This window comes from Gekko japonicus, unplaced genomic scaffold, assembly GCF_001447785.1.
Source record: "Gekko japonicus isolate JY-2015 unplaced genomic scaffold, Gekko_japonicus_V1.1 scaffold1164, whole genome shotgun sequence".
Classification (NCBI taxonomy): domain Eukaryota; kingdom Metazoa; phylum Chordata; class Lepidosauria; order Squamata; family Gekkonidae; genus Gekko; species Gekko japonicus.
This window is the reverse complement of record NW_015160873.1, coordinates 59,070-77,981: the sequence shown is the minus strand read 5'-3', so window position 1 is coordinate 77,981 and position 18,912 is coordinate 59,070. Positions and strand designations below refer to the sequence as shown.

At 39.8% G+C, this 18,912-nt stretch overlaps 1 protein-coding gene across 1 annotated transcript in view; it reads left to right on the top strand.

Moving 5' to 3' along the window:
* TMEM47 (transmembrane protein 47) overlaps positions 1–5,171 on the top strand; it is a 41,584-nt gene extending 36,413 nt beyond the window's left edge. Inside the window, exon 3 of the mRNA XM_015422603.1 lies at positions 4,911–5,171. Within this exon, the coding sequence (XP_015278089.1) occupies positions 4,911–5,089 (179 nt within the window). The 3' untranslated portion in view covers positions 5,090–5,171. The remainder of the gene's footprint in view (positions 1–4,910) is intronic.
* The last annotated feature ends 13,741 nt before the right edge of the window (positions 5,172–18,912 follow it).

The following is an 18,912-nucleotide window of genomic DNA, read 5'->3' as shown; positions in this document are numbered from 1 at the left end:
CGCAGTTTCTACTTCAGAGATTCTCAGATTTGACCTTAGTCCTGTTGGGTTTTGGCAGTCTGCCGCAATGGCACTGGTTCTGCTGCTGGTCATAAAAAAGCCCCCCCTCTTCACTTTCTGCTACAGAGATTATCTGGTACATTCTGCTGGGCTTGTATTGCCTTGCTATTTTCTCCCATTGGAAACGATGGAGGATGGGGGCATGTTCTTTGGCTGCCCATAGAATTAGACCTCCTGGTCCAATCAAGAGCCAGTTCGATGTAGTGGTTAAGTACATGGACTCTAATCTGGGAAAACCAGGTTTGATTCCTCCTTCACTTGCAGCTGCTGGATGACCTTGGGCAAGCCATTGTTCTGTCAGAGCTGTTCTCTCAAGGACAGTTCTTGAAAGAGCTCTCTCAGCCCCACTTACCTCACAGGGTGTCTGTTGTGGGGAGGGGAAAGGAAAGAAGTTTGTAAGCCACACTGAGACTCCTTCGGGTAGTGAAGGGCAGGGTATAAATCCAATCTCCTCCTCCTCTTCAATATCAAGAAATAGTGGTGGTTTTCAGGTCCAGTATACTTGAATCCAAAAACAACCATTTTTTTTCTTGCACACCTTTATAGGTATGTCATTGGGAAGGGTTTTTTTAATCCCAACTCCTTTCTTTCTTTACAACACTGTATGATTCCTTTTCTTCCAAACTGAGTATCTTTGTGTGCACATAGAGAAGACTGCATTTGAGAAACATCCAGTTTGATTTGTATGCCATTTTCCAGATTTCTATATATATTAACTTTTTAAAATGGTTGTTGTTTTGGAGCCTCCAGGCCAAAAATCTACATATATTAATTCGGGATGTCAGCCTCCAGGTGGGACCTGGGGATACCCTGGAATTACAGTTATCTTCAGACTACAGAGATCAGCTCCCCCAGAGAAAATGGATGCTTTGGAGGTCCCTGTCCTCCCCAGGCTCTATCCCAAAATCTCCAGGAGTTTCTGGATCTGGCAACCCAATTCCCCATCCCCCACTGGCGGCCGGGGGGGGGGGACCTGGCAACTCTAAGTAATGGGAAGTAGAGTTGCTGACATGCTTTAGGGTTATATCTTTGTTAAAGTATGGATGAAATTCTGTCCATACTTACTTGGACTAAATACCACTGAAAGCAGTTTGAATTACTTGAAGTAAATATATATAGGATTGAATAGCAAGTAAAGACACTGCAGGAACATAGTTATGTGTTATCAGTGTACAAATGTCCTTATTTGTGTGGAAACTGCAGTAGAAAGGAATATCCTTTTTGCCAACAGCATATTTTTGTATGATTTGCCCAAAGAAAAGGCTATGCTGCTAAGTTTAACCCAGCACAAAAATACTGTCATATGAATCTTTGAACAAGAATAAAATGGTTGATTATTTCTTCTGGATTCTGTAAAAGCATTATTGTGCTCTTATTTTGTTTTGATTTTGCAAAAATAGCAGTTGCTGGCTTCAGTTGTATTTGCCAAGTGTAATGTCTGGGAGAGGTGGAAGCATTTGAGACAAAATAAGCAAGGGCCCCGGTTAAGGTCTAGTTAAATAGATTGCATACATAGGATGACTTAGCCAGCTTGAATACATAAAGCTGTAGTTGTGGTTGTCCTTATGCTTGGGCAACTGTGGCTGCAATTGCTGTGTTTACTTTCCTGACAGTAAACTGCACTGCATACAGTGAGATCTACTGCTGGGTAAACATGCATAAGAATATGTATGATTTGCCCAAAGAAAAGGCTATGCTGCTAAGTTTAACCCAGCACAAAAATACTGTCATATGAATCTTTGAACAAGAATAAAATGGTTGATTATTTCTTCTGGATTCTGTAAAAGCATTATTGTGCTCTTATTTTGTTTTGATTTTGCAAAAATAGCAGTTGCTGGCTTCAGTTGTATTTGCCAAGTGTAATGTCTGGGAGAGGTGGAAGCATTTGAGACAAAATAAGCTAGGTCTAGTTAAATAGATTGCATACATAGGATGACTTAGCCAGCTTGAATACATAAAGCTGTAGTTGTGGTTGTCCTTATGCTTGGGCAACTGTGGCTGCAATTCTGTGATTACTTTCCTGACAGTAAGCTGCACTGCATACAGTGAGATCTACTTCTGGGTAAACATGCATAAGAATTCACTGTAAAATAGCTATCAGTTGCATGTGTACAATTAATATGTGTGTGCATGAGAAACTGATGTGAGAGACTTACATGAGAAACATGCAGACATAAAAGTATTGATTCAGGGAGGGATTATGGCTTAGAGATAGAACATCTGCTTGGGATGCAGATAGTCCCAGGTCTCCAGTTAAAAGGGATCACATAGCAGGTGAAGTGAAAGACTTCTGCCTAAGACCTGAAAAAGCTGCTGCCAGTCTGAGTACACAATACTGATCATGGTGGACCAAAAAAGGGCTCATTCAGTATAAGGCAGCTTCATGTATTCATGTGGTTTTTCAAATAATGGTTCAGTAATATAAGCATTAGATGCACAAATGTTTAAATCAAGAGAAGCTGGTAAAAGTCACATCTACCACATGAAACCCAAGTGTTGGAACATTCAGAAGCTGTGAACCTGTTACGTGTCATCTCTGTCAGGGCAAGAATATCCCTTTATTTCCTACTGTTATTAACTCTGTCTTGTTTGGATTGAATTTATCTATTTGTCCTCATCCAGTCTACTTGTTGTGGGCAGCAGCTAGAAAGATTCTGTAATGGCTGCCACCACTCTGGTATGGGTCTCCTCGGGAGGGCCCAGAGCACCCACCCTACCCCTTTATACAGTACTTTTCCAGTAGGTTTCATTTTATATGTAGCCAAATCAGATGTGAGGACCAAGGCAGAGTAACAAACTAGTTTTATTAAAGAGATTTAATAACAACTGTAGTTCAAAAACATGTAGGAAAAATGAGCGCAATAAAGGTAGGTAAACCGGCAAAATAATAAATCCTAACACATCTGACTATACTGTCCAAATGCAGAATTTCTCACTAATTTTAATATTCCATTTATTTTTAATCCTCCCTGCCTGGTCTATCATGTCTAACCCAATCCTGCCCCTATTCTTAGGGGGCCTTGGTGTTACTCCCCAGCTAACACTAAGGGGTAATTATCACAATCTGGTCTCACATCAACCTTGAATTTAATATTACTATTGTAAAGGTTCAAGGAGGTCATTATGTAATCAATTGTTGAGTGCTTTATACCGGACCAATAGGTAAATTGGCCTGGACAATCATCAGGGAATGAGCGATTCAGGATGATAAGATTCAATCTATATGCCATTTGAGTTAAACATGCCCCGGAGAAATTTGCTATTGGGTCTAGATTGTCGGTTAACATATATAACAACTAATTATTCTGTTACTCTGTAGATTTAAACCACTACAGTATTATATATATTTTAGTCCTGAAATCCTTCGGGTATATCTATTAGATGATAGCCAGAGAACTATATCATACACAGTAGCAAAATTCTGTGTGATAGCACTCAGAAAGTGGAATTACTTGATGAAGGAAACATCAGTTGCTGGGAAATAAATTGAGTGTGGGGTTTTTTTTACCATTTCGATACAAACACACACTTTTTCACTTTTTATGTATTTATCCATTTCAAAACTTATAAATTGTCCTTTTTATCTGTACCTATTGTGGCTGGTCTTATGACCGTAATAAACTTCTGACTTTTTGACTTTTGACTATACTGTCCTAGCCTGCTCTAGGTACCAGGTCTCAGACTGATTCACCCCTTTTGGATGAGGGATCCCTCTTTCTGCAGCAGCCTCACCAGCCCTGCTCCTTGAGAGAGAACACCTTCCAACTCTGGACAAGGCCTCTGCTCCCCTGCTGGCGTAGTTTCCCCTCCAAAATCCCCCGTTAACCAATCACAGGGTCCAGAGGGAACCTGGGAAATGTAGGCCCTGATAGCTACTCCAATATGGGCTCCCCTGGAGCCACTAGGCGTCCCTAGAGCCTGTAGGCCACACCACTATAGGCCCAGGATCACGACACCACTATTGCACATTCATTCAGAAAAACTACTCTCAAATTTGGAGCATATGGAAAGGATAAATAGAGCTTATTTTCATGATCATGTTGATGGTATTCAAACTTGTAGCTCTGAACAGGCTCAGCTAATGTTTTGTGTAGATGTTTAAAAGCTTGAGAGAAAACTAAAATCCAGAGAAATGTAGCTCTGAACAGGCTCAGCTAATGTTTCGTGTAGATGTTTAAAAGCTTGAGAGAGAAAACTAAAATCCAGAGAAACTCTGTGATAACTGCATGAAGAGGAACAAGAGTCTTTCATGTAGCGTTTCACTATATATTTTTGAGCTGATGCGGCTGTTGGACCAATTTTTTCCATAGTGGCTATGGAAAAACTGCAATAATAACATTCATAACCGATATCAGTCCTGTCAGTTGGTTGAGCAGCATTATCTCCTGCAGCAAGAGCCAATACTCTGCCTACTGACTCCCATATGTTCTTGTGCATGATGCATAGAGAATCTTTAAATTGTCCAATGGACATAATAAACATTTTGCCTGCCACAGTTTTGCCTTACAGATCAGCAACCAAACTAGGGCTATTAAAAAAAACACCTTACTATAGAAAAATATTTTACCAGTTAGTATTAGGGACTGCTACACTTTATAATGGAAGATTAGAATATGGATTCTGTTGGAACGTAAAAAATAATCATGATTAGTTGTAGATTATAGGTATGGAATACATGATTCCACTTGAAGTCTTTTGTAATTAGCTGCTAATTAATAACTTTTATTATAACAAATCAGGTAAGATAAATTAACTTCTATGGATTATATTTCTTGTATTTGCTTTCTTGTAAACAAATGGATGAAACTTTAAATTTGACATATGGTTTTCCCTCTCCCCTTTTCTTTCAGTGGTTCTTCAGGTGTGCAGTCTTGTCCTTTATCCAATCAAGTTCATTGAAACAGTAAACTTGAGAATATACCACGAGTTCAACTGGGGCTATGGCCTAGCTTGGGGTGCAACTATATTTTCATTTGGGGGTGCCATACTTTATTGCCTAAACCCTAAGAACTATGAAGACTACTACTGAAAGCAGCTGCTTAAATCTAATAATAAGAAGAATAAAACAAGGATTGTTCTGTCTTTTCTAACTCAGTGTTTTTAGGACTTTTGTAGAGTATGAAGCAGTTCCCTCTGTTGATTTATCAGCCTTTTACCTTTTGGCTACAGTTACTGCAAGTAGCTTTTTAACAACCCCTGGAAAGAACTACAAAGATTACACCTGCTGATGAATTCATAAGCAAATGCTGTATGCTGCTGCTACATTACTCTCAGCAGTATCATGAGGAATCAAGCTGGAGTGAAAATGCAGTGCCTGAATTTGGTATGGTCTACAAGAGAGTTGCTGGCATGAGAACAATGTAGAAATATCTTTACACAATTCAACAGTTCTTCTGGGTAACCAGTTTATACCACTTTGATGCATTGACCTTCCAAGATTCTTGCTGAAATAAAAATAAACTTCCAAAGGACATGCTGAGAACAGTGAATATGACAGATTAATGGCTCCTCTAGTAAGTACATTCAACAGTTTCCTGACCCTACAAGTTTATGCACTGGCAGTCTACATTTTCCAGTCATTTGTGGTCTATCAGGAAGACAAAACTTGGAAACGCACTGTTCTAATTATGTGGTTGGACACTACGTCTCAGCTGTAACCAAGTACTGGAAATAACGTGGAGGAGGACACTGAGTCTGATGTTTCCTTTGGGAAAACTAAAGAAGAAGAGAATACATGCATGAGCAGCATTTGTACTGAGCACCTTTTGGTTTCAAAATACTGCAGTAAAATTTCCATATACAACAAGCCCAACTATTTTTATACTAAACATTTATTGGTATTAAATTGCTGTACAAAGGAGAAACTAGTCCTGATAACGAGAGGTATAGCAGCGGAAGCTCTTAGTGAATTTAGACTTTCAAGAACTGTCTCTGGGTATTGAGTGGGATTGAAATATTTTAATTAGTTTCTTCACATATTGCTTGATCTAAAACTTGCTGTTAGGAGATACATCTTTAGAATGGGGGTGAGCCAATTGTGCTGTGCCATTGCAAAATTGGAAATCAAAATGTAATGCCAGTTGGGCACAGGTGTTACGACAGTGATACAGATATGTATAAAACCAGTGTGGTGCTATTCATTTTTAAAATGGAGCCATCTGTAATAATGTAATGTCAAGATGGAATGGATGAAGAATAGGTCTAATTCCCAGATGGCATTTTTGAACCACAGGCTGGTTTGTGATTAATCAGTTTCTATCAACAAGTTCTGGAGGAGGTCAAGTATATTAATACTTGGTAACTTTCAAAGAAAAATGTCATTAGAGTTTCTCATTGGAAATGACAGCCAAAAATAAAGTATACTTGCCGCAGCATAGAAGCTGTATTTGCCAAAAAAAAAAAAACACCACAAAAAATAAAAATTCAGTGAATGTCTCTTTTTCTAGAGGAGGCTATCAGGAGCCTAGTTATTAAAATGATGAAGTGTTATCAGTACAGTATTTAAATTGTGCTATTCTTTTCCTCCACCAAATATAATAGATTGACAGGCAGTTATTTGCATATATCAAAGGTTGTTTAATTTTTTTTCCTATTCAGATTTTGAAGAGACAGTATAAAGTCTTCAAGGCCCAAGTTAATTTGGGGGAGAAATTTTAAGTTTATTTACAGTACATAATTTATTTTTGTTTACAATCAGCTTATTTCAGTATTTTCAATTACTTCTGAAAATATTTTTATAAAGTATAAACAGTTCTAATAGACAACATTGAGAAATAATTATTTTTGTTATATGGAAATTAAAATGTACCCTAGCATGGACCTCCTTTGAGAGCACAGTCCTCAAAACTTACATGTGCGGCTCTGCACTGTTAATCTGTAATACTTCTACAGACTTTCTTAAAATTATGACCTCATCAAAATAATATATGTTTAATTATCACAAATCACACACAGAGAGAAGGAAAGGCTATTCTGTTAAACATAAAACCATAAATACATTTATAACATGCCATTACTGTCAAAGAAATATTGATTTTCTTTTAATGATCCTGCACAAAACCATATATATGGCAAGGAGCAACACACACACACCCCACACACTCACACTAAAGTGCTGGGGATGTAACAAGCCCCTATGTTCAAGATAAGGAGTGTGTATATATAGTGAAATTGCACTACGTGTATAAGATAGTTATTGCTCTCATCTCCCCTACCCTAACCCTGCAATAGATGCTGACCATAATGGTGGATATCCTGGTAAAGCTGATAGCACAAAATGAAATTTTAATAGTATGTAATTCTAATCCAGGCAAAGAGAGACAGCAGGAAGAATGTTGAGAGTTTCCATTGTGGCACTAGCTAAACAGGTGGATTGGCCATTAAGGCCACTGGAAAGATTTTCAGTGGGCTGATGGCCTGGGGTGCCACCCCAAGCCAGGGACCACCCGTCTGCCAGGGACACCCTAGCCCAAAGAGAAGAGTGCAGCAAGATGGAGGTTCAGGGAAGGATGGCTCACTGTGGCCAGGGATGCATGTACATTCCACCCTCACCTAACCATAGTGAGGCATGGGACACACCTATCCAATCCAGCCTTGCTACTGTGAATGATAGGATGGGCCTTCCTGACCTCAACCCATCCCACTGCCTCGGTTTCGCTTTTTGGGGGGCAAGGCCCTTTTCCAGGGCCATCCCTTCCAATCCTCCCTTGTAACTGATGATAATTAGGAGACAGGGATGTACCTTTAGTACTGTACATTTAGTAGCTGAAGCTTCCTGTTCCAAAAGTCAAAGTAGTTCAAAGGGGGCCTGGAATTCATTAAAAGGGACAATGACATCCTCACCTTGTAGCAGTGATAGGCCAGTGTTACATTTCCAGAATATTTTAAAATGTGATCATATAAATTGGGGCTGGGTTATGCCACAACTTCAACCCCAACATAAGTCAAAGCATCACTCCAGTGTTTGCTCAGAGCTCAGTGGCCCATATCTCAGTGGTAGAGCTTATATGTCATGTTGAAGGTCACAAGTTCGATCTTATGCAACCTCTATTAAGACGATGCCAAACAGAAGTGCTTAGAAAGAGTAGGCAGTACTAGCTGAATTGACTCGATGGGTTTGGCTCTTTACATAGCAGCTTCATACAGACATAAGCAACCTTTCACCCCATCCCACCCACTTGGTATGGTTTTATCACTCATTAACTGAGCTAGGAAGCTGGAAGCAGTGAAATCCAGCAGAAGTGTAGGCCTGATTACCCTATCCTGACAGGCTACAAACTCCAGCTGCCTGTGTCTTTTGTTGCATCCATGCCACAGGTTAGACGCCCATGGTTTAGATATGTGGGGGAAATTATCTTCTTTGGTTAAATATTGGATATTACAACTTCAGTTTGCATTTTGGAATTTTCCTTTAACTACAGCTGCTGAATTAATTAAAGAGCAGAGAGAAAACATACTGGGTTTGGTTTGGAGAGGAGTGAATAATTCTGCAAGTGTGAGGTAAATTCCTTGAGCTGTAGTCTTCACATCTGTGGAAACTGCTTACTAGAGGTAGAGAAACAACTCAGAATTTTCAGGAAAGAAGGCTTTCAGCCTGATCCTTGCTCCTGGTGAATAGGATTTGGATTGTAGGCTTTGTCTTTCTCTGTGTTAACCCCTGTCACAAAACAGTTTGGCCAAAGAAATCTGGGTTAATTACTTTCTTCACATTATCGTTTCTAGGAGACACAAGCTGCAATCCTAAAGACATTTTCCTGGGAGTAAGCCCCATTGAATAACATGGAACTTACTTTTGAGTATACCTGCATTCAGTTGAAGCAACATAGTGCCATCCTAAATTTACACTCTTCTAAGCCTACTGACTGCAATGGGGGTTGAAGGGTATATTTGCGACCACTGATAAGATACACCCTTCTTCCATGGAAAACAGAAGCATGAATAATTGTGTGATCTTGGTGACTCAGAAAAATGCTTCTTCCTGCTGCATTACCATTTGGTTTCACACTTTTCCTTCTCCACATGACAACAGGTATGCACATAATGGAGAAGAGGTAGTGATGATCAGATCCAGGTTGGGCCTGCCTGGGACATTTCAGTTTCTAGAAATAGTTATCTTTTCTTTCACTAGGAGATATTAGCTATATGATGGCAAGGCATTTCATACAGCAATGCTTCTCTGTATGCCCCAATTCAGGGAATCCTTGTAATATTCTAACACTCATTGTTGGTGGTTAGCCCTAAGGCGCTCCATGAGTTTAATCTGGTACTTTTTCATGTACAAAAAACCACACATATTGCCACAATATTTTGCTCCTAGGCATTTCATACAGCAATGGTTGAACTGCCAGTAATGATATTTCCATTAAAAAAATGTGTGGATCCAAATTCAGCCGAGACTGGTATTCATAGGACCAACCTTATAGTATTTCAAATTCTTCTCTGTATGCCCCAATTCAGGGAATCCTTGTAATATCCTAACACTCATTGGTGGTTAGCCCTAAGGAGCTCCATGAGTTTAATCTGGTACTTTTCATGTACAAAAAACCACACGTATTGCCACAATATTTTGCTCCACTTTTTTCCTACCCTCTTACATGCAGATTTTAGTTCCTCAGTTATTCTTCCTACCTGTCCTTCCCCTGTTTTTAAAAGTATAAATATTTTCAGCAAGCATAGCAATCCCACACTCAATTACAAATCAGATATAAAGCAAAGCAAAAATATTTAACAATATTAAACACTTCAGTGTAGGGTTGTATCTGTGAAAGACCACCTTTTAGCGTGTTACAGTTGTATTGTATTATTACCACCTCTGTTGCATTGGCTTTATATGACAAGCAGGATGAATTCACATCACATATCTATTATTTATCTCGCAAATGCACACAAACATGCCCATACACATATGTTATATATGTTGAGATATAGATATATAGATATAGATATATATAGCTAAGCTGATGCCAGGGCTAGTGGTTTGTATTTTTAAAGCTTGAAAGTATCCAGTCCTGGGCTGACCAAGCACCTCCTGAATTTCTTGCACAACTGCATTTAGCTTTTGTAAGCTCAACATGTACATTTTAAAGACATAAATATAGAAAGATCTATGTGTTTGAAATATAGTGATATATATATATGGACTAGCATGTAAACTGTATATTATTAAACATGCAATGAGCTGACTGGTAAGTGAAGTTTAATCTTATGGCTAGCAATGTAATTTATTCAGACTGTATTTTTGTACAGAATAGTGCACACACTAACCTATTGCCTCTGTGTCCTCTATGAAGCCTAAAACTGTGCCTAGAGATTTCACTTGTCTTTCAATAATGAACAATGAAGGATTGATTCTTCATGCTGTAGATGGTATTCATTTCTTTAATGTTTTTATAATTTTTTTTCTAAGTGTTTGCTATGTTTTATGAAACTGTCCATCATAATGTATTTCACTTTAGTCATGGGAAAAGATGTATACTTTTTTTTTTAATGAAAAGAAAATCAAAATCAGGAAGGTTCCCCCCCCCCTCCAGTTTGTAATTTTATTACCATTTCACAATTTTTGTAGTTTACATAAAGTTGTATGTGGAAAAAGTAATCCAAATAATAAAAGAAACACTGTTACACTTTTTGTCGTATGTATATATCTCAAATATGACTAGAAGTCTTATAAGTCACCTGTAGTGAAAACTAGAGTGAGATAAGGGAAATGGTATCAAGCTAAATACCATAAGGCTGTAATCTGATTCTGCAAACATTCTTGGCAGTGTTCCTATTTATTGCACCACTGAAGCTAAAAATGCATGAACTGCTCTTAGAGGCTGTCATCTTGGCACCAACAAAGTCTGCCCACCAAACAGCAGAAAGCGTCAGTTCATGCACAGAGGAACAGAAGCCAACTAGGGTTGCCAACTTTCAGGTGGGGTCTGGAAATCTCATGGAATTACAGCCAGTCTCCAGACTATTACAGCCAATCTCCGATCGGGTCTCCTGGAAGAAATGGCTGCTTTGGCAAGTGGACACGATGTCAGGAAGTCCCTCCCCTCCTCAAAACCCATCTTTCCCAGGCTCCAGCCCCAGATCTCCAGGGATTTCCTAAAACCAGAGATGGCAGCCCTAGCTAGCTCTGATTAGTTTCCATCCTTTTATAACTGCAGCTCCTGCCACATCTCACTAATCAGTAATTAAATTAGTAACTGCCCAGACGCCTAGACTAAGGGGTCTGAATTCTTGTGTGCTGCCAAATCAAAGCAAATTTATAGCAATCCCGTAGGGTTTTCAAGAGAGACGGTCAGAGGTGGTTTACCATTGCCTGGCTCTATGCAGCAACCCTGGACTTCCTGAGTGGTCTCCCATTCAAGTACTAACCAGGGCTAACCCTGCTTAGCTCCTGAGATCTGATGAGACTGGGCTACCCAGGTGCATCATAGGTGCATCAAAATGAACGTCTGAAAGTTTGAAAATGCACAGTGGATATATTTTGCCTATTATTTAGAGACAGAAGTTAAGCTTGCCATTGTATGCTAGCTATGACACAGGTTTTTAAGAGCTGAAAGTGCAACCCATATAAACCAGAATGGAAATTGTTGATGTTCCAAGAATGGAAATAATTATGGCTTTAGAGTTAAAGCTGGGTACAAAAACAAAAAAAAGGATTGCCTTTCAACTGGTAACATTGGTTTAAAGAATAGCTACAAGTATCAGCTGGGTAATGAATGAAAATATTCAAATTAATATGTACTGCTTCAATTGGACTTCTAGATTGAGTTTGCAAAAGAAAAATCCTATTCTGGTCCTCAACTCACTCTAATGAATTATAGTTTACAGATGGCTGAGAAATGAGAAAAGCTAACTTTGCATCTTATTGATTTCTGTGTTTGCTGAAAAAGCACATTGTCCTCAAACATAAAAAAGGTTACTTGCAAAGTAACCACTGGACATCAACCAATCTGAATAAAGCTGAAGAAGAATGAATTTGAGATTTGAATTTTCTACTAATAATTGCAACCATTATTGGGTGAGATTTCTGCTGTGGATATGCTTAAAGGAAAAGGTTTCATTTGCTCGAAAGCCAGTTGAATCCGACTCTAGGGGGTGGTGCTCATCTCCGTTTCCAAGCTGAAGAGCTTGCGCTGTATGAAGACTTCTCCATGGTCATGTGGCTGGCATGACTAAATGCCAACGCACACGGAATGCTGTTACCTTCCCACCGAAGCAGTACTTGCAATTTCTTGCTTTCGAACTGCTAGGTTGGCAGGAAGTAGAAATGCTTACAGTTCCGTAAATTGCAGATTTAAATAGTAAATATGTATTTGTCCTGCCAATGGGTCGCTCTCGACCCCCCCACCGCCGCCGGCGGGCCTCCTGTTGCCGCCCAAAGACCCCTCCCTGGGTCCTCCACCGCTTACCTGGAGTCCTGGGAGGGCTGGGGAGAAGCAGCCAAGAGGGACCAACCTGGCCGAGTGAGGCTGCTCCAGCCTGGCAGAGACAGCCATGCCGGGCTGCCTGCCTGTGCTTCTGAGCCAGTCGGCCTAAGCATGGCCACCTGCCAATGCCCCACCCTGACCCAGAAGAGGCAGCTGGGGTCACAGCCACTCTTGAGGCCCAGCATCTCCAGCTAAATGTGGGGGTGGAGCCACAGGGGGGAGGAGAGGGGCGGGCTCAGGGAATACTGGGGGGAGCGGGGAGGGGATAAAAGCAGGGCAGTGATAGGGAGCCAAAGAGAATGGCCTGGAGTCAGCAGAGCCACAGAGAGAGAGAGAGAAGGCAAGCCCTCCAGAAGGAGCGGGTTGGCAAGGTGTGGTGACGTAACCCCCCTCCCCCGGTCAGGTGTCTGAGGCCCCTGCTGCCATGGGGGAACAATATTAAAGCAGATAGTAATACACAAAAGAATGGTAAGTTTCAGGTGAAGGTGAACATCTATCAAAATGCAAGTGAATCTGACGAAAACCTCCGGAATGACTCTTCGTTTCACCTCTTCATCAGAAAAATTCCTACGCCTATGCTTGTCTAGTTTCATTCATACTACAGTTTGACAAATCATATACAAATCTTCTCCTGGTTTTTCTACCATAAATACATTCTCAAACCAAACGTTTCACCGGGCGTGACTTAGTTCATGATGCAAAGTGCCTTGATCTGAGTGCCGTGGGGGAACAGACAGCAAGATAGCTGAGCATCTGGAACTCTCGGAATATCCAGCGAAAACGAAGGAGGGGTCATCAGAGTCTTGTGACAGTATTACAACCTCAAAACTTTGAGTCTAATACTAATATTTCCTATTTTGTAGACAATAAATATTTATACAGTGCCTCCATAAAAGAAAAAAATGCTTCCTGCTTTGCCTCTGTGTTGTTCAATGTTTTTATATCCACGAATAAAAAGTGACTTTCAACAAGACATGTTGACTTCACTGGAGCCACTCTAATGACTATTTCAATATGGGTTTGCAAAAAGGTATCCCAGGGACTTTAAATTTAGCCAGTGCCAGAGCTTCTGGGAAACCTGTAAGAGTCTGGACCTCTTAAGGCTATTTCTGGCCCCCTTGTCTGAATTTTCAGCTTATATATATATAAAGTGTCTAGCTCCATTACTTATGGAGATAAACGGAAAGCATGAAATTATATAGTACACAGTTGCTCCATAAGAAGTAATCTGGTTCCCTGTCTTGCAACATTCTGGCCAAAAGGCACTAAGATAACCATAAAGCAGTAGGTATTTATTTCTAATTATATTTTTATTTTATTAATATAATACTGTCTAATAACTATAATACTGGTGATTTAGTGGCTCTGTTTCACACATATAGTTTCTCTGATATGCAAAAGGAGCCTCATTCAATCAGAAGCATACTATATTACCTGTATTTGGTGATCTAGCTGCTCTGTACAGATTTCCAGCCCCATATTGATACACCTATAAGCCCTCCCCACAAATTTAATAGACTAATGGCTAGTACATGGAAGTGAGTGAGACGCCAACAAGGTAACTTTTTTTTTAAGCCATACATCTCCTAACTATTCACAATTTAGAGTGCAAAATCTAGCATGAAATATTCTCTGTGAATTAGACAATTTTTGGTAAATAAAGCTTTTGTTTATTCCTTCCAAAGAAAAATCCTAGAAGTCTAAGGGATCACAAGCCAGGATGAAGGAGAGAGAGAGGAAAAAACAGCAGTCCTCAAAGGACTGAGAAGAACAACAGAAGTAAGATCTGAAGATGCGATTGTTTGGGAAAAGACTTGATTTATGGGACAGGAAATTCTTAAACATCACAGGCCCAGAAAGATTTTTTGCATGGGGTTCATAATGGTTTTATCATAACAAATAGTTTGAACTGTATTATTAATGCTTCCTAGAGTTTTGCTACATTTCTTTTAATCAGCTTGAGCTAATTAGTGACAACTGCCACTGACCAGACTTAAGTGACCTTTTGATCTTTAGACATAAGAGTTCTTTATCTTAAGGACAGACTGTTGTTGTCAACAGGCAACAGCTTTGATTCAGTAGCTCCAGTGCATGCATGTACCTTCTGCAATGCAAAAGGAGCTCCATGTAAGCAGAGGGTCCTTTATTATTTTCTCTGAAAGTGGAAATTCTATGTACTCAGATTCTCCATTGCATAGGCATAAGTGGGGTAGGGTCAGCTCTGCTTGATAAAGGTACATAAATGATTAAAATGTTTTCACTGCTTCTCATGGAATCATGATCCAAAAGAAAACTTTGAAACTAAAAGAGGAAGAGTCCCAAGTAAGCAGCAGATGTTGACTTTGCAAGACAAAGGATGAAACGATTAACCACATGGTCAGTGTCTGCAGTAAAATAGCTCATACTAACTATAAAGAATGTTACAATAAGAGTTGCAGCTATGTTGCACTGGAATCTTTGCAAGAAGTATGGCTTTCCAGCAGCGAGAATTCTGGGAGCACAAATATTCTTTGGGACTTGCAACTGCAAACAGATAAACACCTAGAGCATAACTCCCCTGATATCACAGTTGTAGAAAAAATGAGAAATGTGATTTCTGTCTGATAGACAAACTTACTGATTCTCTTCTTTCTAAGGCTATAGATTTGTTTGATTCAAAATTTAACTTGATCTGGTTCCCTTTCCTGGACAATTTATCCATTAAACCTGAGTATTCTTCAATTTTGGATACTATAAATCTGCTGTATTGATGCATTTCATGGGGTGTTTCATGTTAAGTTTTTTGTCAAACTGTTTCTTTTTGTTAATATCGTGTCCAACATTGTTTGTTATGTAAGTTTGATCACATGTACCAGTTAAGCTATATTTCTGATGTTATATTTACTTGCTTATATTAAATAAAGATTAAAAGATTTTTTTAAAAGAAAGAGAAATAACGCTTGGATTATTGACACTGCAATCCCAGGAGACAGCAGAATAGAAAAGAAAGAACAGGAGAAGATAACAAAATATGATCATCAATTAAATGCAAACGAACACACTGAGGCTGTGGTCACACACACTAAACAATCCACTTTCAGTGCACTTTCCAACTGGATTTTGCCGATTCACACAGTAAAATCCAGTTGGAAAGTGCACTGAGTGGATTAAAAATAGATTATTTAGCATGTGTGGCCACAGCCTGAAGGTTTTTTCCTGGAACACTAGATACCTAGAGATCACTGAATGAATCACTTTTAGTGAGTTTTTCTTCTTCTTCTAAATTTCACACCTAGAAGGCTAATATGGTTTAGCTAATTAATTATAGTACAATCAAGCCTGTGCAAAGCTTTTCATTGAGCTAACTGCATTACATTGGGATTCTGACAGCTGACATAAGTGAGAATACTGCAGTTGATTCTTCTGGCTGCATTGCACTTGGTAGCAGAACAAAAGTACAAAAGACTACACTTAACCAAAGCGGTGTCCATAACCAGTCCTATCTACAGTCCTCAAAGCATAGTTTCTGATTGCTAATTACCTGTCAATCATCTGGAATTCTTAAGGTTCACACATTTTTTCTATCAGCCTAGCATATTAATTGTACAGCCCAAGCTAGGAAACAAAGGCTATACTGTTCAGCTGGAAGGCTAATGTGTGGTTTCCTCAAGCCAAGGATAACACAAAAACAGAGAAAAATGGTGCTCTTTGTCAAACTAGTGCTGCAACTGACCTCAGTCTAACAAACATAGTGAGCTCATTGCTGTTTGCCAATTACACTAAACACAGAACATTTTTTTACTTAAAAGAACCAGTGATATTTTTGCTAGCTGTGTCTCTGTAATTTATAAAAAAATAAACTGTCTGCTTTAGCATGTACCCAGATTGCTGAAATGGTCCTAGGATCTTAGAGAAGGCATGCTATAGAACACTGGGATTCAAGCTTTTATAGACTTGTGACTCACCTTTAATCCCCAAGCACTGCAAGCAGATGACTTCATAGTTGTAAGACAGGAAGAAGAGTTATGAATTCACAGGTGTCATGGCATGGACCATGGACTAGCTGGGGATGTTAGGTACAAGCCAAGCTCCTAGAAGTGTACCATAGCAAGGACCAAGCCAAGGGTCAAAGCTGTGGAGGAATGTTCTCTACAGTGACCTTGCTTCACTGTGCTGCTACTTCACTTTTTAGACATACCAATTGGTTCTTTTACCATGTTGTTATAATGTTGTAACCCTTTAACATATGTTAATTTTAATTTATTTATTTTATTCAATGTTTATCCCGCCTTCCCCGCCACAAGCAGGCTCAGGGCAGCTTACAATAACGGTTAAAACCACATTAAAACACAAACATGACAAGCATAGCTCAATAATAAAATAGAATAAAATGAAAATAAAGTTCTGGTGATCTTATGCATCTTCCTTGATCAGATGTTGTTTACCCTACTCTATTATACTATCATCTCTCAGAGTTCATTATGTTTAACAAACACATCCATTCCTGGCCCTTACACACAGGCTGATTTCACACTAGAGCTGCCTCGACGTTGTGCCGCCGTTTGCCCCGATACTATTGGTCAATTTCACACCCGAAGCTGTGGGGCTGCATTTTGACTCGCGGCTTTGCCCGATTTTCCCCGCAGTTTCATGATCCTGTTTTTTGAGGATCATGAAACTGCGGAGGAAATTGGGCGAAGCCGCAGGTCAAATGCAGCCCTGTGGCTTCGGGTGTGAAATTGACCACCAGTATTGGGGCAAACGGCAGCGCAACATCGAGGCAGCTCTAGTGCGAAATCAGCCACTGATTCATACCTAACTGATACACAACAGGTCTAAGGGGGTAGATTTGGTAACACAATTAAAGAACAGAAAATTACTTATTTAGTTCATCGTTATTATATTTTTATCACTGGGCCAACATTTGGACCAAAACATCTCCTGCCATCTTTGAAATTATTACAGTTGTACAGGAGTCAAGAAGAAGAAGAAGAGGAGGAGGAGGAGATTGGATTTATACCCTGCCCTTCACTACCCAAAGGTGTCTCAGAGCGGCTTACAAACTCCTTTCCCTTCCCCTCCCCACAACAGACACCCTGTGAGGTAGGTGGGGCTGAGAGAACTCTTGACAGAAACTGCTCTTTTTCAAGAACAGCTGTGCCAGAGTTATGGCTTGCCCAAGGTCATCCAGCCAGGTGCAAGTGGAGGAGTGGGGAATCAAACCCGGTTCTCCCAGATTAGAGTCTGTGCACTTAACCACTACACCAAACTGGCTCTCCTACACCAAACACAAAAGGTAGGCTGAGCAGAATCTGGATCTTCTTCGGTCTGGCCAGCTTCTTAGATATCGATTGAAACATAGAACTGGAGGAAATCAAGTTGTACAGGGGGAAAACAACAACAATATTCAGAGTCAAATGTTAGCTCAGTAGTCCAAAAAGCTGAGATAAAGAAGAAAACAATTCTCTGAGAGCAATCCTAAGCATTTCTACTCAGAATCATACTCAGGTTTATTCAGTGAGCTTTCTCCCAGGAACATGCTCTTGGGATGGAACTGAGAGATGTAAGGAAAGGAAGGAAGGAAGGAAGGAAGGAAGGAAGGAAGGAAGGAAGGAAGGAAGGAAGGAAGGAAGGAAGGAAGGAAGGAAGGAAGGAAGTTATCAACCATGGCTAGCAAACACATGCATCCTGGCAATAATAAGGAAGGGGGGAAATTCAACACATGTCCCTGATAGAGTCTATGGCCTGCTGCTGTTGCTCCAGGTATTAGTGGAAAATACTGAGGCTGGAAACCCTGTGCTTCTGTAGGCCAGAAGCCAGAAGCTGTACAATCCATCTCCTTTGCCTAACTGCTACTGCCCTGTCCCCACGTCTGTTAGTACAGTAACAGAAAAGCTCAACTGAAAGCTTTGCAAGGTAATTGTTTTACTAAAGACAGACATGTGGAACAACAGGCCTGCTGGAGGATATAGGCTACACAGGGTCACAGAGCAACCCAGACCCATGGAATTTTGTGCCCCTTGTTTCCCTTTAAGCTTGATGGGCTTGTTAATGCCTTAGTTCCACTTTGGAAACAAGTCAATTCAGAACTCCAAAATCTTGGGAGGAACATGGGTAATCCCTATTTTGGGAACATCTTTAAATCCATGATGTACCATCCAACCTCAATTCAATTGTTGACACTCTTGGATATTAAACTGTAAATTAGGGTTTCCAAAGTAATTTTAGAAAGAAAAAAGCCTTTCTACCTTTGTTGTTATGAAGTGCACAAAGGCACTATTGCCATCTCAAACCAAGAGAATAAAATTCAGAGAAGCACATTAATGGACTACTGAACACCATGTGAAACCTTGCCTGTAGCAAGTGCGAATGAAAAGGGAGTAAATATTCTGATAATCCAATACATTTGAGTAGAAAAGTATAACTGTGTTTTATTTTATTTGCAATAAAG